This window comes from Strix aluco, chromosome 3 (assembly GCF_031877795.1).
Source record: "Strix aluco isolate bStrAlu1 chromosome 3, bStrAlu1.hap1, whole genome shotgun sequence".
NCBI lineage: Eukaryota > Metazoa > Chordata > Aves > Strigiformes > Strigidae > Strix > Strix aluco.
In genome coordinates this window covers 117,015,336-117,042,065 of record NC_133933.1, presented here as the reverse complement: position 1 = coordinate 117,042,065, position 26,730 = coordinate 117,015,336, and the positions used below count along the sequence as shown (strand labels likewise).

At 37.4% G+C, this 26,730-nt stretch overlaps 1 protein-coding gene across 3 annotated transcripts in view; it reads left to right on the top strand.

Annotated features, from left to right (window-relative positions):
* Window positions 1-26,730, top strand: part of ROCK2 (Rho associated coiled-coil containing protein kinase 2) — a 101,181-nt gene that overhangs the window by 19,231 nt on the left and 55,220 nt on the right. For all 3 annotated transcript variants that reach the window (XR_012622682.1, XM_074820066.1, XM_074820065.1), the window contains exon 2: window positions 24,115-24,196. Coding sequence is in view for 2 of the 3 variants with exons in the window: in XM_074820066.1 (XP_074676167.1) it covers window positions 24,115-24,196 (82 nt within the window). In the remaining variant the exon portion in view is untranslated. The remainder of the gene's footprint in view (window positions 1-24,114; window positions 24,197-26,730) is intronic.

Below are 26,730 nucleotides of genomic sequence, written 5' to 3'. Positions count from 1 at the left end.
AGGATGAACTTACTGGATGAGTCTTTAAAATATGTAGGGAGTGTTTTGTTCTTGAGACATCTATCTGTCCACTTGGATATGAACCACAACCAGCAAAATGCAAACCATTTTCGATAGATAAACTAATAGCTATTGATAGTATGCTTAGCATATTTTTCTTGCAGAGTTACAAAAATATTTTCTGTTCTTAAAATAGACTGATTAGTATGACCAGAAACAATCAGTTCTAAAGGCTTAATACATCTTCCTTTCAATTGCGATTGTATTGGTAGAATAAAAGAAACAAGTTCTTTACTGTTTTTTGTAGTGGTGGATTTTCTTTTCCCCCCTCTCAGTTTTTCAAGTTTGAATGAAATTACATTTTCTCAGGAGTAATTACCCATGCATCTAACTGATCTGTCTTGGTTGCTGTATGCTTTCTGCTGCCTTTCCACTGATTATTTTACTTACCTGACCCTGCAGTGAGCAGGTTTCAGGGGCTAAATGGCCAAAAATGAAAGCTGCAAAAGACCTGTCCAGTTTAGCTCACTAAACTGGCTTGCTCAGGATGAGAAAGGCATTGCTGCTGAGTCAAAGGAGGGGTGGGGATTTTTGTTTCGGGGACAGGGAGACTGGTTTAGACTGTCCTGGAACTTCATCCTCAGACCTTGAATAGATCATTGCTGTATGCAAACATATGCTGCTTGACTGGTTAATCAGCAGCCCTGAAAATTACTGTGGGTTGCTATAATTGATTTACTCATTGTTAGATGCCTGCAACATACACATCTTTGGAAGCAAATAATATTGTTAACCTGCTTTCGAAGTTTGTTTTGGGAAGACTCAGGTGGAGTAAATTCTTGAGACATCCATTTTAACTGCTGTGGATATCACATTTCACTGAACTATAGCATAGGCATGAGCTTCTGATTTCTCTGCAGTTTTTATTCAAATGCTTCTTGATAGTGTCAACAATGTAATGGCTGTTTTCTACAGTTTGGGACAAATGGAAAGAAATAACCTTCAAAAAGTTCTCTTACACTTGTCTTTGATACAGCATGTATATTAGAATGCCATGTAATGATAACAACTTTATTTGAAAATTATCAGAATTGGTCAGTTAATGAGAAGTACAAGCAGTTCACTAAATTCCATCTCAGAACTCCTCCCAGAAAACTACTTTTGATCATTTTTCTTCAGTGAATTAAAACAAAGCAATTACCAACATATTTTACAGTTTGAACATTTTCACAGTTGTTATTTGTGGAAGTCCTTCAGGCTTTGTTAAAAGATGTAGCAAATAACTACTTCATCATGTATCCCAAGAGTCATGACAACTTCTAGGCTCTTTCTCCTTTTACCTTTAACACGATCCTATTTAAATTATTTTAATAGACTATAATATGTCTATACATAGATTTCAAATTTATTAACTTTATTTTTTAAAACTTGCATTTTAAAATAACTTTCATACATTCAGTGTGTGCAATATCTGTTACGATTTGTTTCATATAAGCCAGATATTTTGAGATATTGAGACTTGGAGGTAGGCGGTGTAGGAGGGATAGAGTGCATAGATTTTATTTATAAAACTCTTAGGTGTGTTATTATTAATGTCATGTTAGGGAGGGAATGTATAAGAGGGGAGAGCTTGTATTAATGTTCTCATTTACGTAACGTTTTAATGAAAGGCTTAATTGGCCGAAAGGTGTATCATGTTAAAGAGGTGGAACAATACCACACAGCTAAAACTTAAAGATTGGAAAGACTTCTGTGTTAAACTATGAACTGCATTCCAAAGAAATTATGGAAAATAAATACTACAAATGTAAAGCTGTAACTTCATATGGCCACCCAGGCGCTCTGTTGATGCTGGTGTTCTAAAGCCCCAGCAGTTTATATAGTGATGTGCGTCTCCTTAGGAGATGGTGCCAGGCTAAATCCTCTTCTGTTCCCCAATCAAGTTTTTGAGGTGCTCTTAAATAACGTTTCTATCACACATTTGCTAATTTACTGATAGCATTTTTCAGCTACGTTGTGTGCTTCTGTTGAATTTCATTGTGTAGTCTTGCTCACACAAAAATTCTCATTGAAGCACATGGAAGTTAAATGCTTATAATAAAGCTACAACTTAACTAAAATTGTGTGGTAAATGTAATACTTTCACAGAAAAGCTGAGATAGTATCATTCCATGTAACAGACCTCCAGAACCTCTTTATAAATGGTTATTAATAGTTATTTAGAATTTCTTTGCTTTTGTGAAGTTGGTAGAGTGCTGTTGTTCAGCTGTGAAGTAGGCTTGACTATTGTTTTTTGCCACTGAGTAGACTAAAAAGCGAAAAACCTTCAGAGAGCGATCTAAAGAAGGCACTAAGTTTAAGGAAAAATTCCTGGTGTCCTCCACAGGTCTGTATGTGCATCTAGGGGGAAAAAAGAACAGCTGAACTGTTGTAATGTAAAAAGAATTCTGAAAATTATTGTTTTAAAGCTTGACTTTCCTAAAAAAGTCTCTATCTTTAAAAGTTTGTGGTCTTTTCAATCTGATGGTTTGAAAAGGTCTTCTACTGTGTGATCTGATTGAGAAGAGCAGCATGCATTGTTAATACAGCAGATCTCTTCACATGTAACAAAAACAAATAGTTGTAGGAAAAAATGACATGGCAACCTGGACTGTGTAGATAAGATGAGTTAAAAAAGCTGTAAACATGCTGGCTGAGTAAGACTCTGAAGAAGATGTATAACTGTGGTCAAACATTTCATATTAAGATCAGTTAATGACAAATTATGGAAATAATGTAAGATCAGTTTTGAGAGAGTGAAATCTTGTCTGGGAGTCAAGCTGAGATGGAGCTATAGCAAGGAGAGAAACCCCAAGCAAAGCAGGAGAAAAGAGGAACACAGGAGCATGACTTTATTAAATAACTACTTCTGACATTGTATTACTGACAAAGCACCACTTTCTAAAAATTCTTAAAGTAAGACAGTTCCGCTGACTTCAGTAGAAATAAAGTGAATCTTGACTGAAGTGCCTTATTGTAGCATGAAGTAGTAAGAAACTTACTATTTCTGTAGCATAAAGAACTTCTGCAACTTGGTTTGAAAGTGGAAGTTGAAAAAGCACTTAGCTCATTTTCATGCCCGCTGCACAGAATAGCTTACCTCTGCATTTATGGGGACAGTACTTCATGTTCCTCTGAGTTGCCCAAAAAAATCACAGCATAAATTTCCATTGATCTTCATGCTTCTATCTTTAAAATGTGCATTCAGTCCTTTTCTGTCCAAGGAAGGACCTAGATCTTTTAGTGGGACACGAGGTGCTAGCGGAAGGTTGTGCAGCTGGTAGGTGGCTATGTCATAGGGCTTCAGGAGGGGTTGTTGAAGGTCTCTGAATACTTCCTCTTTTTTGACTTTGTGAGAAAATTTAAAAGGAGGGAGTTGGTTTACTAAGATTGGGGCTATTTGGAAGAATACAGTTAATTACAGTGTGCCATAATTATGTAGTCAGAAAGTGAGTTTGTGTAGAGCATTGTGATTTATGTTGTCACAGCTACACTGAGTGTAGTTTCACTTTTTTCTCTTGCCAATGTCAGAGTTTAACAAATGTATGGTATCACGCTTTGAGTTTTAAGTTTGACATACGCATGGTTTGTATAAATTACAAGGCACTGCAATATTGTTTAAAAATTCCTGCTTTTCACACAAACATTCACACAGTAGCTCATGCAGATGGCTATGTGTTATGTAGTACCTTAAATTTGAGGCAGATCAGGAAATTAAATAAATTTCCCATCTAATCATGTATTTAGTAGAGGATCGTATTTGAACAGCTGTTCACAGGGGTGGGCAGGTGCCCTATTCTGCCTTTGTTCAACTACTTCCTGTAGTGAGTGGAACATATTTTTAAAATGAAGCAAAGTATAATTATAATTTCCTAAACATTTTAAAAGATGAAAATGTCATACTGTTAACTTTGCACATAAAATCTTTATTGCAGCAACTGAGAGGTTAAAATTAATATATAGCAAAGCATGGTTGCAGGTTTCCATGTATATTATAAAGTAAGATTGGATTTCAAATTTATAGGTAGCTTCAGAACTTGGGAGACTTGGGGAAATGTCTTCCTGGTATGATTTCAACTTACTGCTAATTTTCCCATAGCAGATTTTTTTTATCTAGTACTTTTTTTAAACACAAAAAAATCTGAAATTGTAGTAGTAAGAGTTTTCATATTTAAAATATTTCTTCATGACAAAGGGAGTGCGTTAATATCTTCATTAGCATTCTTACTAATTGAACAGCATAACTGTAAATGTAAAATTGATATGCAAAACAGCACGTCCTAGTAAACAACCCTGATTTCTGGTAAACTGCATTTTGGTAAAGAAAGATTATGTTTGTTCAACTAAAATATAATTCTGTATCAGAAATAAGGATAAGGCTTCTGTTCTGAGGGCAGTGTTGGCCTTTGTGTGTAGCTGAAGGACAGTCTCCTAGTTTTGAAAATACTTGTCTGTGGGCTTGGGGATATTTATTTTTCTTCCCCTTTGTAGTTTTCAGACTGGCAGATGTTTCCATGAGGTGGAGGGGAAGAGCTGGCAAATACTGATGGGGAAACAGCTCTGAAGGCTTCCTTGGCACAGCGTGGGGAATTCTGGTTCTTACTCCTGAATGTGTAAAGGGGCGTAAAGCCCGCACTCCTGACCGCACCGTAAGTGTGGGGTGACGGGACCGGAGTGGCTGTCCCCTGCCCACCGCATCGGTTCCTGCTCCGTGCTCAGCAGGGCACCGCGTGTGTGTGACTGGGGACTGGGGTGCTGCTTTCCCGCTCCTGCTGCCGTGGGATGCACTTCTGCGCACTGCCTCGGCTGGCGGGCACGGGCATGGCTGCTGGTTCTGCTGAGAGTGCTCGATAAGGGTAAAGCGATAGATAGATTCCTTTTAAGTATGTATTTGGATATAGTATATTTGCATATATGTTTCAAGTTGTTTGAATTTTTTAAAACAAAATAACAATCTGTAAAATTTCAAGCAGCAGATGATTTATATAGTAAGAGGGTCAACTTTTATGCATAGTTGTGAATGGGGGTGGTCCATGAAGATTTTTCCCAAGTTTAAAATAAGTTACAAGTTTTATTACTTTGAAAGATACTTCATAAAGAGATGCTATACTTTCTTGGTTTATTTAAAGTACTCTTGCTATATACAGCACTTGGCACATTTAACAAATGTATTTATACAACTACAACAAGGGACACCTCAAGAAAGTACAAGGTTTCTAAGCGTTGAGTAACTCCTGAACTGTAGAAACTCCTGACAAAGTGGGAATAAACAGGTGATGTAACAGAAAATGATACTATTAAGCTGCTATAGTTGCTTTCGTTGCATAGGTAGGTGTTTTCTCGCAAATGGATGATACTGGTAAACATTTTCTTGTTTTAATTTATGGCACCTCACAAGCTTACTTTTGGTCTTGAGGCCATTTGCCTTCCATTCACAGTGTACATTCTTCTGCTGGTTTTGGCTAATAAAGGGGTGGAAATGCAGCATTTTTGTTAAACTGATCCTATTTCCCAGCAAAGGAAATCAGTTGCTTACCTGAGTGTTGAGTTTGCAGCATGGATGAGGTATGAGCTGTGACATTGGTTCAGTGAAAATTAGTGAGAGGGAGGAGAAAGTGTGTGGTTGTGTGTGGTGTATCTTGTGTGGTTGTGCACCTACTCCAGACAGAAGTCACCATCTAGAAGTCTGCCTGCATTTCAAGTTACAACGGGAAGTTCAAGTAACAGATGTTGATAATCCACTTTTTCATTTGCAGTGCAGCGATAAGGCTGTGCTGGACTCTGGGCGTAATCTTCACTGCTGGCATTGCTCTGAAACAGTCATTGGCATAAAATACAGTTAGACAATCTGCATGGGGGCTGAGTCACTGCTTTGGGTGTTTTCACTGGGGAAGGCTTCATTGACGACTTGTAAAGTACCTCTCTCTGGGAACTCAGGGCACTTGTGATTCTGAAATCAAGGCTGTCTTCTTGGCAGAAGATAGGACTTTTAAAGTTGGAGTTTTTTTTATTTGATCTGTACCCTACACAACCTGTGCTGTCTACCTGAAAGGCATCTCATTTGTGTCCTCATGTCTGAGGTGCTGTCATCCACACTCTTGCTTTGTAAGCCTTATCATAGAATTATTTAGGTTGGAAAAGACCCTTAAGATCATCAAGTCTGACTATTAACCTAACTTTACAAAACAAAAAGCTTCCATTTCCAGATAATTTGTCCCCACGTTATTCCCATGGATGTAATGTGGGGGATCCTGGAAACCATTTACAAATAATGAATTATATACTGAATAGTGTACATGTACTAGTGAATGACCTGAAAGAAATCTATCTTACTGGGGGCACATGTATTTTTCCCTAGTTGAAACTGGGAAGGGCTCAGATAAGAGGTCATAAAATCTGATTGTCAATTTCTGATGCTTTATTGGTGTGCTGTATTTTATATATGTGTGTGGGAGTACCTGCAAAAAAATTACATGGTCCTTTTACAAGACATTTATGAACAGAAATTGTAAATAATTCTAGAACTAGTTAGTGGTTAAACTAGTATTCTAGTTTAACTATCTAGAATAGTTAAAATACTATTAAAATAAACACTGGTTTGTTTTAATAGTATTTTAACATTTTATGGGAAAGCTCACTTTTGAAATAAGCAGGCAGCTTCAGTTTCTCCCATGGTGTGGTTCAGTGGTAGTTACGGAGTTAAACTTCCATTTAATTAATCTGCTGACTTCTTAAAAAAATTTACTATCTAGTTACAATTTGTCATATAATTCAGTAACTAATGGGATTTAAAGTCAATGCAGAAACATTGATTTATAATTTGAATTAAACCAGATTGAAAAGGCCATAACACTTTTATCTGGTCCTTTCTTCCTTTTGCCCAAGTTGCAGTGATAACAATATTTAGAATTCCTTTAAAAATGTCTTTGGAATGATCTTTGGCATTTCCCTGTGTAATCCTTTTCTATCCTTTCATCTGTTTAACTGTTGACCCCCTTTGTTGTCTGCATTATGTCTGCTAAAACTCTGGCCTGTTTTTCTGGTCATTTTACTATAAACCTGGATTTTAAGTACCATGATTTACTGAAAAAAACCTGTGGATTTTCATTCTTCCACATCCTTTGCATGAACAAATGGAATCTACTCTTCAAGCCAAACTTTCAATATTGTGATGATTAATGTTTCAGGTCTTAAATATCTCCTAATTTAATGACTGCAGTATTTCTTAGCCTCTTTAACACTTCTTTGCTTGTCCTTTGTACAAGGGATTTTACATTGCTGCTATTGGGCAAATACGCATACTTTTCAAACAGGCACTCCATGGTCAGTTTATTATTCGGATGTTAAGTCACTGTAGGATCAGACAAAATGACAGGGATTGGTTGCACATTAGTGAAGTTTCACAAATAGTTGTTATTGTGGTGAAAACAGTAACTGTAATTCAGTGTTTCTGAAAAGTACATTTAAACATGGGTGATTTGAGCACATAATGAAGTTAGGTATATGCTTTCGAAGAACTGAAGTTGTATTTTCAGATAAATGAGTCAAGCATAAAGGATTACTGTTTCTAGGAGTTCTATTTTGGTATCTAAAGTATTTCCACTGAGAGTAATGGCATTCTGAGTGAAGAGATGGCTCAAATATAGAAATGCATAGTGTGTGTAGTACAGGGTGATACAAAAATTTATAAATAAGTATTAGAAAGTAAGCTGCATTGTGAGTTATTGCACCTTTCCTTTAAGTGATTAAAATCAACGCAGTAAGTTTTTATAATGCTGGGTTTGTGCATTAATATTGAAGTGGTTTTTTTGTGAGTTGAAAGTAAAAAGGGGATCTTTTTTTATCTCTCACCTGCATACCTTATCTTCCTGATTTGTGTACAGGAAGTTAGGGACCAGGAACTCTCTTAAAGAGTAAATGAAGGTAAAGATGTATGTTGACTTCAAAATGTAGTGGTTTTGGACCAAATTTATTCTTGGGAGCTTGAAAACTTTTATGTCCATCTGAAAATCCCATTACAGGTCTCATGGCTAAAATGATGAATGTGCGTATGTACAGCAAAAACATGAATTTTACTTAATCTGTAGTGAACAGAAGAGTGAGTGTGCAATGGCTCAGGGACATCTTTACTGTGAAGAAAATATATTTAGTACTTCTAGTTTCAGAACAATTTTGCAATGCTGCTTATGTTAGTAGAGAGAGGTCTTTTGAAAATAATAATTTCCTAGGTTGCTAAAATTGTGCAACTAACGCTGAATTGAAAATTAAGGTAGTTCTGTCTTAAAAGAATAAGACACTGGAGTTCTCTTAAAGATAAATCTTATATTTAAAATATTGCTACAACTTGTAACTGTTTTCATTCTTAGCAGTAAAAGACTAAGGAACTGCATTATGATTTTGAGTCTCTTCTGAAAAGACTGCAGTTTCCTTTGCTAATTTGATGTGATTCCTTTTGAGAAATGCAAACAAAAAGATCTTGTATACATAAGCACACCCAACTGTTTGATTTGCACCTACAGCTGGAACACTGGGGAGAAGAATGTTCTGGGAACTCGTTATGCAAATACCAGACCAAGTGTCCCACTTAATTTCAGAGTTACCATCTAGAGTATTACCACAACAAATAGCCTTTTTTAACTAGAATGAGGTTTAACCAGCTGTAAAATTGATAATCAGTCATGGTATTTCAGAAACTGCAGTGTGAGTGGTTTTTGCATTGTCTGTGCGGTAATGAAAATCAAGTTCCTAGAACGTTGAGTGTACCTGAACTGTTGTTTTTAAACTACCAAAGAGAAATTTTATACACTTAGTTCTGTTGGTTTTCTTTTCACTGAATGAGAGATGAAGTCGCATGTGGGAAAGAGGACACAAAGAAATATTGCACAGCCATGCGTTCCATGCTGGAAGGATGATCTTGATGTGGAAGGGGAAGTGGAGTAAGGTTGAGCCCTCAACCTTTATTCTATTATATCCTAAGTTTTGAAAAATTTTCCTCATAATATAGCTGTGTATGTATGTAGTTGTAATGCCACTCCCAAGATTTGTAAATTAGCTTTAAATAGATGCAGTATGACTTTAAAATGTCACTAAATGGTAAATAATTTTCTTGTTCTGTGTATTGCTAAGATTAGAAAAATTGTTTTATTCCACATAGGGCTGATACTAAGTCCTTTCAAATGTTTTCTGCAAGCTCATAGCCTGCTTTACAGCAGTGGCACTTGGGTTGGCTGTTGCCAGAGCCTCCATTTTCTCAAGTTTGAGGCAAGATACAATATACTGCTGGTTTCAGAATGTTTTTTCTTAGCATCTGTTGTTGAAACTCTTCTCTTTTTTTCCTTGTGTATTTTTGAGTTTGATATCTGATGTCCTCTTTTGTCTAGAGCGTTTAATACTGAGGCTGAAAGAAAGTCTCTGTCTTATTTCCTTGTAATTATTTGTAGGGACTGAAGACAGTTGCCCAAAGTAATAACATGAAAGTGGATCACTAGATTGAATCAGGAGTTTGTCTAGCCTAACTACCCTTTTTGCAGCAGCAGCCAATAGCTCAGAAGTGCCCTGGGATGCAGTGCAGGAGAAGGACTATTCTGTTACATTCTCTCAGCCTGTGGAGACAAGGCAGCTCGGGGACTCTCCGAGGCAGATGTGGTGTTTATCTGTCTTGTAGCTTTTGACAGCTTTATCTCCCTCGAATCGAGTAGCCTTTATCCCAGTGTAAACTTCTTGGCAGCAGAAACATCCCATGGCAGTAAGTTCTAGCTTGACTCTATGATGTGAAAAAACCTCTTCTTTCTGTTTTGAGTCTCTTGCATACTAACTTCATTTGCCTTCCATCTTCCTATTAATGGGGATCCAGCTAGCCAGTGAGTCTGAGTCACCACATACGTAGGAGACAAGGTGCCAGTAGATTGCCTGTGATACTGTCTGATGTTGTCTCTGCTTATTTCAATTTGTGCTTATCCATCAGGCATCTCTTATCTTAGATTTGGCTGCAGTACAAAACAAAACAAAGTCATGATCTTCCACAGACAGGCCTCGGGTCTGTTATCGATGACACTGTGATAATACAATTCATGATGAAATATTGTTTCACAAAATATCCTGTCAGCTCTTCTAACAGCAGTGTCTAGCCAAATAATTTGTGGTATTTCTGGAGATGCACATGGCACCCTGTCAGTAATTGAGCTCTTATTGAAGCTATATTCAGAATTGAATAAAAATACCCATCAAAGGATAATTTAGGATGCAAAGGACCTGTGGAGGTCTTCTGGTCCAAGCTGCTGACATGCTCTTACGCAGGTTCAATTAGATGATGTTTAAGAATTAGGTTTTGAAAATATCTAAATACAGAGATGCCATGTCCTCTCTGGGTAACCTGCTTCAATGTTTGACCATGGTGGGAAAAATGTTTCCATATACGCAATTGCAGTTTCCCAGGTGGCAACTTGTATCTGTTGCCTCTTGTCATACCCCTCTGCCACAAGGTCTACTCCTGATTCAGAGCCAGCTTCTTCTTCACCAGGACTCTCAGATCCTTTTCCTCAAAGCCACTGTCTAGTCAGCAAGTGCCAGCCTCTCCTGGTGTGTGGTGGTATTCCATCCCACATGTGGGAGTCTGCGTGTGTCTTTGAACTGCATGAGGCTCTCTTGGCCCATTTTCCCAGTCTTTCCAGGTCCTTCTGCATAGCAGCTCTGCCCTCCCGTGTATCAGCCTCCGCCCCTGGTTGTTGTTATCCATGAAGTTGCTGAAGGTACACTGTATGCTAACTTTTGGGTCATAAGTAAAAACATTCAACAGTATTGGTCCCTTTATCATTCCTGGGGAATGCTAGCGGTCACCAGCTGCCAAGTGGGACTTGATAGTACTGTTCATGATGATTCTCTGAGCCTGACAGTCCAGCCAGCTTTCCACCCAACTGATCATTCACTTACCCAGCTGGCCTATAGGATTATTGTAGGAATCAGTGTTGAATACCTTGCTGAAGTCCAGATAAACAACATAAACTGCTCGCTCCTTGGGCACTGAAACTGTCATCTCATTATGGAAGACAGGTTGATTAGGCACAATTTGCTTGTGGCCAATTAATTCAGTTATCTCTTTCTTCATGTCTTTGGAAATGATGTCCAGGGACCTGAAGTTAACTGGAATTCTGGCCCATTGTTCTGCAGATCCTTCTTGTTGCCTTTGTTGAAGATGGGCATGACACTTGCCCTTTTCCAGTTAATAGGAACCTCCCCCAGTTGCTGTAATCTTTCAGAGGTGGTAGAGAGCAGCCTGGTAATGATTTGACTGGCTCCTTCACCCCCCTCAGATGGATCCTGTCAGGGTCCCTGGAGTGGAGCTGTGTATGTCCCAGGGGACACCAGCAAAAAAGGCATTGAGTGTCCCTAGGTCTTCTACCCCACCAAGAAGGTGCGCCCACATTTACTGTCTTTTGCCACTGATTTATTCATAGAAGCCTTCCTTCTTTCATACCCTTTCACTGCCAGGATCTGAACCTGTCCTTGTGTGTGGGGGTGTACATGTCTGTGTGTATATTCTGGTTTTCTAGAGACAGTGTAATTCTAAATGCTTCCCAGTTTAAGAGAAATAGGTTTAATCTCAGTCATTCAGATATTTAGCTGCTCTCTTCTGCATGACACAAGATGCTTTACAGTAACCGAAGTGACAAATACGTTTATTTTATTATGGTCTTGTATGGCATTTGAGTATCTCACAGACACTGATAAGGTGATGTTTTTCCCCACTGAAGCAAAACTAAGGTGCTGCGTATTAACAGAAGAAGTATTTATTGATTATGGTTTGTCTGTTCAAGCTGCAATAGTTTGGAATTTCTTCTTGGGTGTCTGGTATTATGTAACAGTTTATTTTTAAATACAGTTCCTTCTGATATAACTTGCAATTGGCATTAAAAACTTCTGCAAATGGACTCATAAAGCAGAGGGTATAACACCCACGGACTGGAAGGTGTGGCTAGATAAACAGATCAGAAGTCAAGACAGTTATCTTCCCCAGTTTGTGGTCAGCTGTGGTAGAAATTTTAAATTTTGTAATGAGTCCTTCTGCTATCAACTTCTAAAACAAGGTTTTGCACTTACCTTGATGTCTTTTAAACCTTAAGTGGATTTTAGTGACTAAACGAGTAACAGTTCTTCCGTGACTAAATTAGTTCATTGATGAAGTAGTTGAAAAAATTCTTCAGAATAAATTTTCTGCTCTGTTCTATGGCCCTTTGCATCACCTCCTCTTCAAAGAGAGGTGGCCAAAGGTCTTAATAAAGCCTACCCACAACTTTGGGAAGCAGCTGTTTGCAATGTGAAAGTCCTGACTGATCTTGTAGGTGAAATAGCTAATTTAGATTTGTGCACAGAATGAACTTGTTGCTTAGGGAGTTGAAAAATGAGTAATTACAGCAACAGGTTGCAATAGGCACTCGCTTCCTCAGGCTTTCTGAAGTGAGTCTCAAAATCTGCAGAGGAAGTTCCTGTCAGCCACGCTTCTTTGCTACTGCTTTACTTCATACATTTTTACAGTAAAGAAATTCCTTATTTAAGGACTGCCTTTATCTTCCAGTAGACCAGAAGTTTTTGGACTTGATACAAAAACCGATTTAGTGGTGCTGACTTGCATATGCTCAGGTCAAAAAGTAATTGTAGCATCAGAGAGTAATTCAGCTTTGAAGACCTCAGGAGGTCATCTAGGTTCAACCCCTGCCCAAAGCAGCTGCTTAAAGTCTGTCCCAAGTGTGAATCTGGTCTCTTTTATACAGGACGGCCAGTTATGTGGGTTTGATAGGTGGGGGAGAGTTGTTTTTTCCCTCTTCTTTTCTGTTTTTCTCTTTTGGCAGGTATTTCAGGGATAGGAAGTTTCTCTGAGTTATTTCAGACGACAAAGACAAACTTACAGTTTTTGTTCCAGAGAAAAACATAGGAGATCAAACACTTCTAGTTGGACTTGTCAGGAAATCCAGCATGTTCCTTTCCAGTCCTAGAGGCTGAGGCTAGTGACCTCTTAGGTATCACTTTGTTATTTAAGTTGGTGAAAGAACTTCAATTCTTTGATAATACCTTATCATCATGGATTTTGCATATGATGGAATTATTACTCTAGTCAATCCCTAGAAGCATATGTATTGAGTTTCAACAGAAATCATCCCGAAAAGTTCCTGTTCTGCTTTTAAGCCAATAATGTTGTATTTGTAGTCCTGACACAGGAATTGAAATTGAAGTGTTATTTCTGTTATTTTACATATTTAAACATTATTTTATATTTACATATTTTAACATTTACATGTAGGCTTATTTTATGGGAAAATGCATTACCTGTTTGAGAGACAAAATTAATAGTGAATTTGACTTCAGTCTAGGGTCATCAGTGAAGTTTGCTTCTAGGATGCATGTTGGACTAGAGTAGTGTATCACAATGTATTTATTTAAAACTCCAGATGAATCTAATGTATGCCATGGGAGTTATGCTATGTGAACACACTGTTCTACTAAAAAAAACCCTAAAAAGCATTTCTTCAAATGGATTCCATAAAAATTTTTTTTCCAAGTTTACTCTCTTTTATCAATAATGGAGAAGATCTGTATTAACTAAGATTGTGAACGGATAGAACTACTTTCAAGAATGTCAGACTTTAAAAAATAAGGCGCTCATATTTCAGGAAAATAATGTATACTCACTAATTAAATAAAATGATTGTAAATAATTTCCTTTATTGTCAAATTCATTTGTGAGCCATATTTTAGGGCTGCTTATAATTTTTCTAAATTAAAAAGTAATCTCCTTACCAATCAATAATGCATATATATTATTGCAAAAATAAAAACTTGTTTTTCAGATGTTTCTACTTTTATTCAATTTATTTTAGACTGGTGATTGGTATAAATGGATATACATATTCATTTTGTGTAAATTCCATTCGTTTTCCTTCAGTGTCATTAGCTAACTACTCATGGAAAGATATTCTTAAAATAATTGTTTGGTCCATATTACTAGACAATAGACTCAAGAGTAGGTCTGGGTTGAACAAGGTCTTTTGACTCATTATTTAAAATTAATTTTTACCTCTTTTGGTTTTTTTCCATGTTTATTTAATCTTTCCTCTGATTCTTACCTGCAAGGTCCCTTTCTTCCAGGAATCATTTTTACAACTGTTAACTTTTCCAGAAGTTCTCCACAGAACATGTCCATCTGTTCATATGCGCATAGCAGCTAAGTGGTAGGACTTCACTCTGTTTTGACTATTTCTATTTGACTTGAAATGTTTCTGCTCTGGAGTATAAACAGTACCTCTTTCTGCCAGCGTATGGATCAGCACATCCTGATACCTGCTGGATTGGTCTTGATATCTTGACCTTAAAAAAAAAAAAAAAACAAAAAACAAAAAACCTCCATCTGCAGCAATAAGTGTTCTGAGTTTCTCCATACTTCATCCAAATTCTGTACTCCAAAGTTAGATGTGATTTTAATTGCTTTGGTTTTATTCATCATTTAACTGTGAATCTGGATTCATGGAATTATGGTGGAGTCCAGCACTTAAAATTTAAGAAATACATGGTGCAGCTGATTAGAATATGCTGCTGACATCAGATTTGAAGTTAGGCAGGAGATAACATGATAGACAGGCTATTATTTATTGGGTTAGAAATGTTCTAAAGAGTGATTTTAAGCAGTTGCTGATATTTTTAGTACAGGGAGATTTTGTAATAATTTCTTCTGAATCAGTGATTAGAAAAGAACAAGTCCCTTTATTACTTCTAGTCAATCAAGCTTTTAAGGGAGTAGGATGCTAGGTGGTATCTTGATTTTCTTTTCAATCTTTGTTATTTGCAATTCCAGTTATTGTAAAACATATTGTTAGATTTTTTTAAATATTTAATAAGTATCCTTTCTTAGTTATTAGATTGTGTTCTTGCATCTTATTTATCTGACTGCTAAATAGATTAGTAAAAATATATAATATAATGCGTCTGTTTGCATTAAGTGAAGGAGTGTATAACAAATACATTTATCCAAAAATAAGCTCACAGTGGAATCAAGGGATAAATGACTTTGATAGCATTACGTGCAATGGCTAGCTGCTGAAATGAGTTTCACAGACTGAACTGTTTTGAAGGTGCAGAAAGATAAGTAGAATAATTTTCATGATGGAGAAGTAGTACTCTAATATGAAACAAGGATGGCCTTCTGGTCAAAATATGATTTTAAGAATAGACTTTTCAACTGTCTCCTACCTCAACCACAGATGAGCTCCCTTGGCTTTTATCTGTGTTCCTGGTATTAACTTCTGATTCCTGCAGCTGTAGCTTTTGAAAGCCCTGATTCAAAAGAGAGAAATGAATCAGAAGCTGTGTCCTGCATTTGGATTTTTATGAAACAGCAGGTAATTCCACTTTTTCAGGGTGTCAGAGAAACAATTCCAGACACAGGTTTGTTTTCTGTGCATTTGTAGATAGTCTTTTTGCAGTTCTAGTACTTGTACTATTCTGCTTGACTGCTTGGGAAATCTTTACCTGTACTGATGCATAAATGGCTTGCTGCAGGAGAGACACAGTCAAAATTACCAGACTGCTTTTGCTCTCTTGCTAAGGAACTAAGCTTGCAAATAAGGGCCTTGGAGAATTCCAGTTAATAGGAAATTATCTCTAGTGTTATTTTGACAGGTTTGCAATGCTGGGCTGGGCTTTGCTGCACATTGATTTTTTTGTTTGGTTTTTTTTTTTGAAAGCAATACAGATTCTAAAATCAAAGGTAGCTAAAGAACCTGGAAGTGTACAGTGACTTCAGATGAAATCAGATTATGCTGAACAACTGAATTTTCCATGGCTACAGTAATAACCAGCAAAACATGCAAGACCAGTTTTATTTTAAGGCTATTATTAAGAAAATAATAACAACTGATTTGGAGGAGAAAAGTGCATTTTTGTAATGGTTAAGTGTTAATACATTGTTTTATTAAAGTGAATGATATTGTAGAGGGCAATCCCAAGCACAAATACAGGCTGGGCAATGAGTGAATTGAGAGCAGCCCTGTGGAAAAGGACTTGGGGGTGTTGGTTGACAAGAAGCTCAACATGACCCAGCAATGTGCACTTGCAGACCAGAAAGCCAACTGCATCCTGGACTGCATCAAAACAAATGCAGCCAGCAGGTTGAGGGAGGTGATTCTCCCCCTCTACTCTGCTCTTGTGAGACCCCACCTGCAGTACTGTGTTCAGCTGTGAGGGCCCCAACGCAAGAAGGACATGGACCTGCTCGAGCGAGTCCAGAGGAGGCCATGAAGATGATCAGAGACTGGAACACCTCCCTTATGAGGACAGGCTGAGAGATCAAGAGAAGGCCAGAGAGACCTTATAGTGGCCTTCCAGTACTTAAAGGGGGCCCCCAGGAAAGATGAGGAGGGACTCTTTATCAGGGAGTGTAGTGACAGGACAAGGGGTAACATGTTAATCCACATTCTTTCAGTTTAAAACTAAGATGTAAGGAAGAAATTCTTCACCATGAGGGTGGTGAGACACTGGCACAGGTTGCCCAGAGAAGTTGTGGCTGCCCCCTCCCTGGAAGTGTTCAAGGCCAGGTTGGACTGGGCTTTGAGCAACCTGGGCTAGTGGAAAGTGTCCCTGCCCATGGCAGGGGGGTTGGAACTAGATGATCTTTAAGGTCCCTTCCAATCCAAACCATTCTGTGATTCTTGACAGCCTACACTAGCACAAATTGCTTATCACTTCCCTGCTTTTGTTAACCTCTGTGGTTGTTTTCCAGCTTGTCTTTTGCAGTCCTCTGTATAGGAATTCACAAAGCTGGACACAATATTCTGGCTCAGACTGGAACAATATCAGCAAATGATTTCTGATCTTTATTTACAAAAGAACATTAGTTCTCTGTGAGGGCTTATACAATGCACCTCCTGTTTATGCATCCTAGATTGGACTAGTCTGCTATAACCCTGTGTCGTCTTCTGTTATCTTCTTGTTTACTCATTATTCCCATTTAATTTATTTGAAAAGCATATGTTGGTGGGGATTTCCCTCCTCTTTTTGTGCTTATCCTTTGAATTGCATCTGATTGTATTTTTTTTCAGATTTTTTTCCTTCATTTTGAGATTCTTTTAAATGCAATAAAAGCATGTACCCAGAACTATGATCTTGGTATCATTTCCTATTTTTATTTGTTCTTAATAGATAAGTTACTTATTCTGTTGCTTTGAGGTAATGAAAATATTCTGTAGAACTGGAACAGGGCAAACCCAGGGAAATTTTTTTTTGACACACTTCTCCAAGCCCTGATAACTACCTTTTGAACGTTTTCTCCCATGATTTCCTATACAGTATTTTTTTACTTTGCTAATGAGAATGGTGAGTCTTGTGTTTTACTCTGTGTTAAGATGCTTTGCTTTATTGACTACATCATATATATTACATGACACCATTTTATTTTTGAGAAGAATACAAAAAACCTTAAACCCTGGATTTTACATGTTAATCTTCTAGGTGTTTACAAATTGATTAACATCATCTTCTGTCTCCCTCTCTCTGAGTATTCTCATCTATAGTTTGGAAAGCCCTTCCCCTTTTAATGGTAGTGCTTTGATTTGACCTTTTCAGTCCTGATGACCTCCCTGTTCTCCTGAGTTCACAAAGAAAATTGATTAAGACAGTCTCCTTAAATATTTTAGACTGAATTTCAGTTGATCTTGCTGTCCTCAGCGCGTTTCTTCATGTGTAGTGATTTTTTTTCAGGATTTTTTTTTGTTCTTACACCTTGTAAATATGGCCAGATATGCAACATTAAAAAGAAAAATAATTACAGAAAGCATGGAAAACTTAAGCTTTTTGTGCATTCTTTGCCCTTCTTAACACTTAATGGACTTTTATTTTAATTGTTCTTATATAAAGTATCTTCCATTCTTTCCTCTTGTTCATTGTAAACCACAGCTCATTATACACCTTTGCCTTTCTGATCTTTATTTACATGCTTTTGCTGTTCTGTAGTATTTTTCTTTAAAGTTGTTCTGGTTGCATCTTGAACACAATTTTGTGATTATTCTCTTTTGTTAGTATTTAAGGCTGAAGCTATTTTTGGTCTATTATCATCCTGTCATTAACAATGAAACAGTTCGACAGTGTGCCTTTCAAATAGCAAGGTAAATTGTATAAAACCATTAAAATATGCATGTAGGATGTAGCACATGAGATGACAGTCCTTGAACAGAATTGCTTGTATGATGAAGAAAAATTTGCATTTATTCAATAGTAGACAACATTAAAATCGTTTCAGTCATTTAAATTTCAGTATTTGTTTACCTCCATATACAGAAATCAGATTGCAAGTAAAACCTGTTGTTAAGTATTTACATACTTATTTGTGGACAGCAGCTGCTTTTAGGTTTCTAAACTGAACATACTGTTAAATCTGTTAATTAATGTAGAACTACTAAAGAACTTCTAGAATAGCAGGACCTCCCAGCAGTAAATGTTGACTGCATTATCATGCCCAGAATTATTCCTTCACATACTAATTACGCTTAAGTAAGAGAAAAATGAATTACAACGTATCCTAATGATCGCTGAGTAGGATAAGCTTGGGAAAATGGTATATTTGCCTTGCATATGACCTTTCAGTTGTTTTTCGTGTTGTATGCTCTTATTGAGCTGTGAGCCTTATATCCAAAGGTAGCTTCTATGGAAAGAAGTAATTGCTCAGGAAAGACCAGAATTATTTAACAGTCCATTTGACATATGGAAGGATATAGTGGAGGTTTAATCATGGTGAAGTCATTAGATGGTCAGTTCCTGTGTGCATAGATTTAGGAAGTTCTGCTTTAACAAGCATGTAGGTCAAGTTAGAAAAATGTAATCTGAAGTTACAGACTTTTCTATCCTTACTTTCCACTGCAGCATAGTTTATTAAATTTTATTTTAGGATTTGGAAGACTGGCAAAGGGGAAAGGAATAGTGGTTTGGTTTTCTTATATGTAATGGTTTAGTGAACTTCTCATAGAATCACATGGTTTTGAGTCACAAGGGACCTTGAAAGATCATCTAGTCCAACCCCTCTGCTGTGGTCAGGGACATCTTTCACTAGATCAGGCTTCTGACATTTTCCAATTACTGCAGGATTATGAATTGTTTGTGGATACTAAGGAAGCAACTGATACCTCTTATGTTCAGTTGTCTTAGTTTTTGGTCTTGAGTTTTACTTTTTCTCATCATGAAAGTGAGGAATAAATTGAAGTAACCAGAGCTGTTGTGGCATCCTGTGGAGTTTACATGTACATATCAACATTGGACAGGTTCAAATAGCTATTTTAATTTTAGAAATTGGTATCAGCACAGCATGGTTTAGTTCAGTGAAGGCTTCAGTGGGATTGCCTAGAATTAGTGTTGAGCTGCATATTTAGAAGATACCATTATTTTTCCCTATTACTGCCCCTTTTGTCAGAGAGAAGAACATAAACATTTAGTTCCTCTATCTCCTGAATAGGAATGAAGGGGAACTCTTGCCTGCTTTTTCTTCAGGTCATTCAGGCCTGTAACAGTGCAGGCTGCTTGCTGGGAAAGCCACACTCCATGGTGTTATCGGAGGTGGTCGTTGCTGTCAGAGCAGCCAGGAACTCTTCCCCTGGTATAGGAGGGTGTTGCAAAAATACCTAGTTTGGACTTTTCTCTTGGAAAACAATCTGTGGATAACATTTTTGCATGTTTGCTGTAAGCAGAAGGCTCTTTGCCAACAGTGCATTTGTTTGGAGACTGCTATTTTTGGCCTGTTAGTTTCTGAGCCTTTTGTAATAGCAGAAAGAGGAAGCGAACAGTGAAATCACTTTAATAACATATTTCCTGGTTGAAGTGACTTATCTGTGAGGCCTAGACAGAGGAGATGTCATTTCCTGGATTACTTCTCTTCAGTTTGAACAGTCTGTTTTACTGTGTAATCTTTTGACCCAGCTTCTTAATTATAGTGCAGTTTTCGTGTTAAGTAATGTAAACTAGGCGTTTTAATGAAAATGTAAAGCTTTAAGGAAACACCTTTTGACAAAATGCTAACGTGCAAGACAAGTCTTTCATAAACGACATGTTGATATGAACTTGAGATCCCTTACCTTAAAATTATGTTAAAGAGCTTAAAATCTTGTCTTTAAAAGAGTATGATAATTAGGTTTGTTCTCAGGGATAAAAAAATTTGACACACTTTCTATTCCTCATGATGCTGATACTAATCAACTGTCTTTGACGGCAGCTGTTGCTGACTGTCCTCAAGAGTCCCTTCCAAATAGTTAAGAATAGGCAGTTGTGCTGTTCTCAGATTTCTGCTCATTAATAGCTACTTGTGAAAATTGTTATCAGAAGTCCATGAAAATGCAGAAGAAAGAACTAATAAAAGTTAACTGCAAATATGGTTCTCAGTTTTTATAGCCCACAAAAAGGCTGTGGAATCAGAATGACACGGGAAGAAACAGTGACATCTGAAGTGATGATATACAGCTCAATTTAAATTGGAAGTTACGGTTGTTTTGGACCTTGTGATCCAACTTTACTAAAATGTCTGTTGCGGATGATAAATTTATTCTTTTACCTGACTTTGTGCATAAGGTATAAGTAGAGAACGCTATGAATGTTTTACTTGGTCAACCTCTAAAATATCTTTGCATGAAAAGCATTAAAATACCAGATGACCTTGCCTCTCTCCCCCACAAAAATATGAAGAACAAAAATATGTCTTATTGATTTGTGTTAGCACAGAGTGCTTTTACATCTCCTTTAAAATGTCCACCCAGTTGTTAGTGATCATTAAAATATTGTTTCAATAGCAATGAAAGAAGAATGTAAAAGGAGCAATAAGGTATTAGACTGCGAAGAGAGAAATAAAGTAAGAAGGTGCTTAGAGCTCTAAAGAACTAGTTTTTATTTTTGAATATGTGCAGTAGAAACGAGAACTGTAATTCATCAGAAAAATTATGTTCAGGACCAATTGTGAAATTGTAATTGCATTAAGGGATTCTAAATGGTAAGAAAGACTCTTACTTTGATACTGTAAATTGATGCCATAAACTATAGGCATATATTAATGCAGTTATATTGGAAATATATTAATGAAAGTGTAGCTTCAAGTCGTAGTTGATGTTAGAGTTAGGTCTTGTGAGTAGACCACCAGCTAACAGGAATTGAGACTTCATTGTGCTGGGTAAAATCGTAAAAGATGGCCCAGCTGTTCATCAGGGCATTTAGTATGGTCCTTTTTTACATGTTGCAAGGTGAAGATCTGTATTTCTACTGACACATTATGCTACAGAATGAGATAACCTTGTTTGAAGGCAGTGTTTGCCAGAGTTTGCTATTACAGATGCTATTGTGTTATTTTCTAGGAAGTCACCTCAAGTCAGTACTTTCTGTTGGCATTTGTCCAGATTATTGGGCAGTTCCTGTCAAATTCATGCAGTGACTAATCCATAAGTATTTAACAACTTTATTACTTTGGTTTGGTTTTACTGTATTTTTGTAAAAATGTCATCAAATTTAAGAATAGGTACTAAGTCTTCTGTCCTGAAAGATGAGTACAATGTCCTAGTGTGTCACTTCTTTATCCTTAATGGGTCTTGCAGGAACAGTTATGGTCAAGGCTGACATAATGATGATAAATACTGTTCTTAAAGTAACTAAGATTGATAGTGTGTCTTCCTCATTGACTTCTCTTTTTGCTTATTAACACTGTTTTTATAAGGAAGTTCTAAGATGTGGTGTTTAAGACCTTCATAATACAGTTCATGTTACATAAGATTCAAGAATAAGATTCCACCTTTTCTCTGTGTGGCAGTGGAAATATTTTAGGTGTTACATCACAGGATGGTTGAGGTTGTCAAGGACCTCTTGAGATCATCTAGTCCAACTGCCCTGCTCAGTGCAGGGTCAGCCTAGAGTAGGTTGCCCAGGACTGTGTCCAGTCAGGTTTTTAATATCTCCACTGACAGAGACTCCACAGTTTCTCTGGGCAACCTGTTTCAGTGCTTGACCACCTTCACAGGAAAAAAAGTGTTATGTTCAGATCGAATTCCATGTGTTTTACCTTGTGCCCATTGTCTCATCCTGTCAGTGAGCCCTACCTTTTCTTCATTCCCTCCCATCAGGTACTCATACATATTGATGAGATCCCCTGCCCTGAGTCTTCTCCAGGCTGGAGAGTCCCAGCTCTATGAGCCTTTCCTCTTAGCAGAAATACTCCAGTGCCTTAATCTCCATGGCCATTTGCTGGACTCACTCCAGTAAATCCCTGCCTTTCTTGGTTTGGGGAGCCCAGGAGTGGACTCCAGGTGTGGCCTCACCAGTGCTGAGTAGAAGGGAAGAATTGCCTTTGTTGACCTGCTGATAGTGCTTTCCCTAATGCAGACCAGGATGGTGGTGACCTTTTTTTTGCCTGCAAGGATGCACTACTGGGTCACAGTCAGCTTGTTGTCCACCGGGACCCTTGGGTCCTTATTTGCAAAGCTGCTTTCCAGCTTGTCACACCCCAGCCTGTAGCTGATGCCTGGGGTTATTCCTCCACAGATGCAGGACTTGGCATTTCCCCTTGTTGAACTTTGTGATACTAAACAGTTCTGGCCCCAGTGGTGGGTGCTGGGGTACACTACTAGTGAATGGCCTCCAACTGGACTTTGTGCCACTGATCACAAACTTCTGGGCCTAGTCTTTCATAACAGTTTTTAATCCACTTCATTTGTTTAACCCATACTTTGTCAGCTTATCTATGACACTTCCCAAGACACTTTCATTTGTTAGGAGCTTAAAAAAAAAAAAAAAAAAAATTGCAATCAAATTTCTTAATTTTGAAAATGTGCTTAATCGTTAATGTTTTTTGTGGTGAAAAGTGACATCTCCACAGATGAGGTAGTTGTATTTGTGTGTGTGTGTATTTATGACAGCCTGGCATTCAAAATGCATTTAATAATCTTGGGCCTTTCCTTTAACTCTATCCAGGTAGATAAATTATTAGAGTGAGTATAATAATCTTAGTTATATTTGCAACAAAAGATAACTTCCCAGATATATTAAGAAAAAAATAAATATAAAATCTAGTTCTGTTGCTTGCCTGTTAATAAACTTGATGTGGTCTCTGACTTAAATCTCTGTGATGCACTGTCAAGGCTCAAAAACCTGAAGAATCGGTCTTGGGATTTTGTTCTTAGAGCAATGAACAAAGCTGCCAGTTCAGACAGAACACGGGAGATGCTGAGTATGAATGGAGTCTCTGGCTCTTCTTAGTATCTGAAACTACTTTTTATTTTTAATTGTCCCTGTGTAACTGGAAAGGACTTTGGGTTTTGAAGAGTAATTTTTTACGTTTTACTAGGTTGCTGAAAAGTGGAAATGAGTTAAGTCTTGTAACAGGCGCTTAAAATACTATTTTTAGTTTAGATTTTGATGATCTCATCCCTTGCCATTTTAAGAGGTCTCAATTGTTTTCTATGGAGGCATTGATAATTGGTAGCAGAACGGCATGTAGAGTTCTGGCTTGTCTTCTGTTGAGTCACTTAGAAAAAGTAATCTAGTCTTTTGAGCTTGAATTATGTGGTGAATTGTCTTCCTAAGTTTAGGTCATGTCTTGCTTCCAAGAAGAAAAATGTGCAGTTAGTTTTTGAATATCCAGAATAAGGTAAGGTAGAGAGACTGTGATCAAAGCAATAAATAATATGGATAATACAAACATAAAGTTTTTGAATACGGAGGAAAAGTGTAATGTAAGTAAGCAAAACAGATTGACCAAACTGAGTATCTTAAATCAGTGTTTAATAAGTAAGATTGCTTACTGGTTAAGAGTAACACTACTATTGTAGTTTAAGTCCCAGTGCCACTAATCAGTGGTAATGTATCTGTACTGTTTATAGACCAACTTGGAGCCAGTCAGTGTGTGTTAGCTCCTTTGCTGGTTTGTAAACATACTTGAGAGCTTGTTTGATTTGCCTACTAGGAATGTAATGCATGCTTGAATACTATATAATCAGTCTCAGTGTAGTAGTTTTAAGAAAGCTGTTAATTAAGATTTTGGAACTCACTTAACTTTTTTTTTTTTTTTTCCCCCAGGATGGCTTGAATTCTTTGGTCCTTGATCTGGATTATCCAGCGCTGAGGAAGAACAAGAACATTGATAATTTCTTAAATAGATGTAAGTTGCAAGTTGCCCTTAAACAATGACATTGTTGTGATGTCAGTCATAGGAAACTGAGTGGTTAGAAATGCATTGCGCATTTTCATTTCACTGATTTTTTGTAACTCTGAGCTTCCATATTCAGAAGGCTTTAGAGGACCAGAGAAGTTTCATTTTGGGGAGTCATTGTATTGCTGAAAATATGTTGGAAAATACCAGATGTAAATTGTAATTTTTCCAACTGTAGCTGGAAAAATCCTTTTATGTTATTTTTTTATCTTAAGTATGTGCAGCAACATAATTTGTAAAGCATATCCCAGTTGCTATTCTTTAGGAATTAATTACTCAAAATGTCAACATTGTATACACAGTCTTATTTAACCTAACAGAGAAGCCTGCTGTTGATTTTTAAAACTGAATTATTATACCTTAATATCTGTTGGTGCATTTTTGAACCTTTTGTGTAAATGTTTGTGATTCTCCCCAAATTAATTTTAGACAGGATCTTGGAGTTTATGGAATGTATGAAAATGGAAGACTGTTACATCAGAGTAGCTGTATATAAACAACTTTTTTTTTTCTTGTAAAAATAGTGGATTATTTGCTCTAAAATGTAAGTTGCAGTGAATAAGCCTTCCTGGAACAACTATGCTTTGTAGTAAGCTTATTTTGAGATGTATTTTTAAAAAAAAAAACATTTTCTATTGCATATGTTAAGCTTACTGCAGATGTGGTCTTATTAGCAACTCCTCTTTTGATTCTTTACTGGTAAGAGCTACATGTGTCTGCTCTCCGTTGCTCTGGGACTCTTTAATATCTACTCATGCTCCTCAGTTAAATGGTGGCTGGTGTACAGTCATCTGTGGTGAGTTCTTATGTTTGGAATTCAGTGCCTCTCTGTGAGGTTTAGCAGAGCCCCATAGCTGCACATACAGCCTTACAGTTGGCAGTGAAGTCTCATTTGGAGAAGTCACTGAAAACAATAAAAAAGAAACAGCAGATTAAGAAGGAGAAGCATATCTTGGGATTTTTTTGTAGTTTGAGTTCAGAGGAATTCATCTGTGCTTTGTATGTGTGATGGGAGGGAAAAGCCCTATCTACAGCAAATATGAAAGTGACATAAATGACAGTATCAGTAACTTTTATGAGCTGTTCAGATTCCCCTTTACATTACAATACTATTTTTGCAGTAAGACAAAATTGGAAACCTTTTTGTAATCAGAAGAGCAATATCTTCTGGCTATTAAAAATAGCAACTATGGGAAAACAAGTTAACCTTGGGAACAGGTTTGGTGGTTGTGGTTTGGTGGTGGTTTTTTTTTTTTTCCTGCAGCCCCTGAACATTCTTGCTGTCTTCCCTCTTCTGAAGGCTGTTGCTTGTTCTCCTACTCTAGGTTCTTTCCCATTGTTATAGTAAATATCAAGCGTCTAATGTGGCCTGCAGGCTACCAGCAATGGCAGAAACCTAAAAATATCCTTTAATCACAATTTTATTATTGCCTTTTTTTAAAAATCTGCTGACAGTTTATAATTGAAATAGCAAGGTATTAGTTAAAGAAAATTCTGAGATGAGTTTCAAAAAAATTCACAGTAGTTAAGAGTTTTGAGGGGTGCACTTTATCCTTACCTGCTGGACTTAAAAAAAGCATGTAAGAGCTGGCTGTTTTGGCTCACACATTGTAAGGCCATGCATCTCTTAAGAATCACCCATGTAACTTCTCTCCTGCTTCCATACTGCTTGGGAGAGAATGAAAAATAGTGCTGCGTATCTTCTGTGATTTATGCTTTTTTAAAAAAAGTGTTTCTGAAATGAGAATTTTGTAAACATTTGAAGCCGCTAATATTTTGGCATTGCAACTGAAAGAATCAGTCCTGCTACAGCGATTTGTTTCAGTCCTTTCCGACACAGGTGTTTGTGTGGTTTGTGAACCAAATTGGGGAACTGAGCAGAATTAATGCAGAGTGGAGTGGTTGGTTTGTTTATTTCTTTTTGTTAAAACTAGTCAGGCAAAAGAAAAGCAAAGACCAGTTTCTGATTTTCATTTCACTTCACTGGTATTTATGCCAGCACAAAGGGAGCTGCTCAGGTGCAGGAAAAAACACGACAGTTGAGTTCTTATCGGCATCACCATTTTATGCAATTTCAAGTTGCTGAACCCATAGCTCATGTCTTTTTGGAAATTGTTCTGAGGGTAGCAAGTATCAGTGGAAAGGAAGAGTGTACACAGGCCTGCTGAAGCCACTTGCTACCTTGGACTGGGAGGAAGAGTGAGAATTGTATTAAGAATTTATGCAACAGTAAGTTGTTGCTCTCTTAGGTTAGGGAACAGCGAGTTCTTGTCTCTTCCGATTTTTCTCAGCAGTAGCTGTAGCAGATGCCTAGATGATGTCAAAATGTCAATGTCAAAAGGTTGTGACAAACTGGTATGCTGTCTGTGCTGGGAGCCTGGAGCCTGCATCCCTTCTCAAGGCTTCCTGAGGCAACCGTGGAGAGGTGGCGGGGCCATGTTGTGAGTTAGCACTCTGTAGAGAAAAGAGCAAAGGGAGGCAGC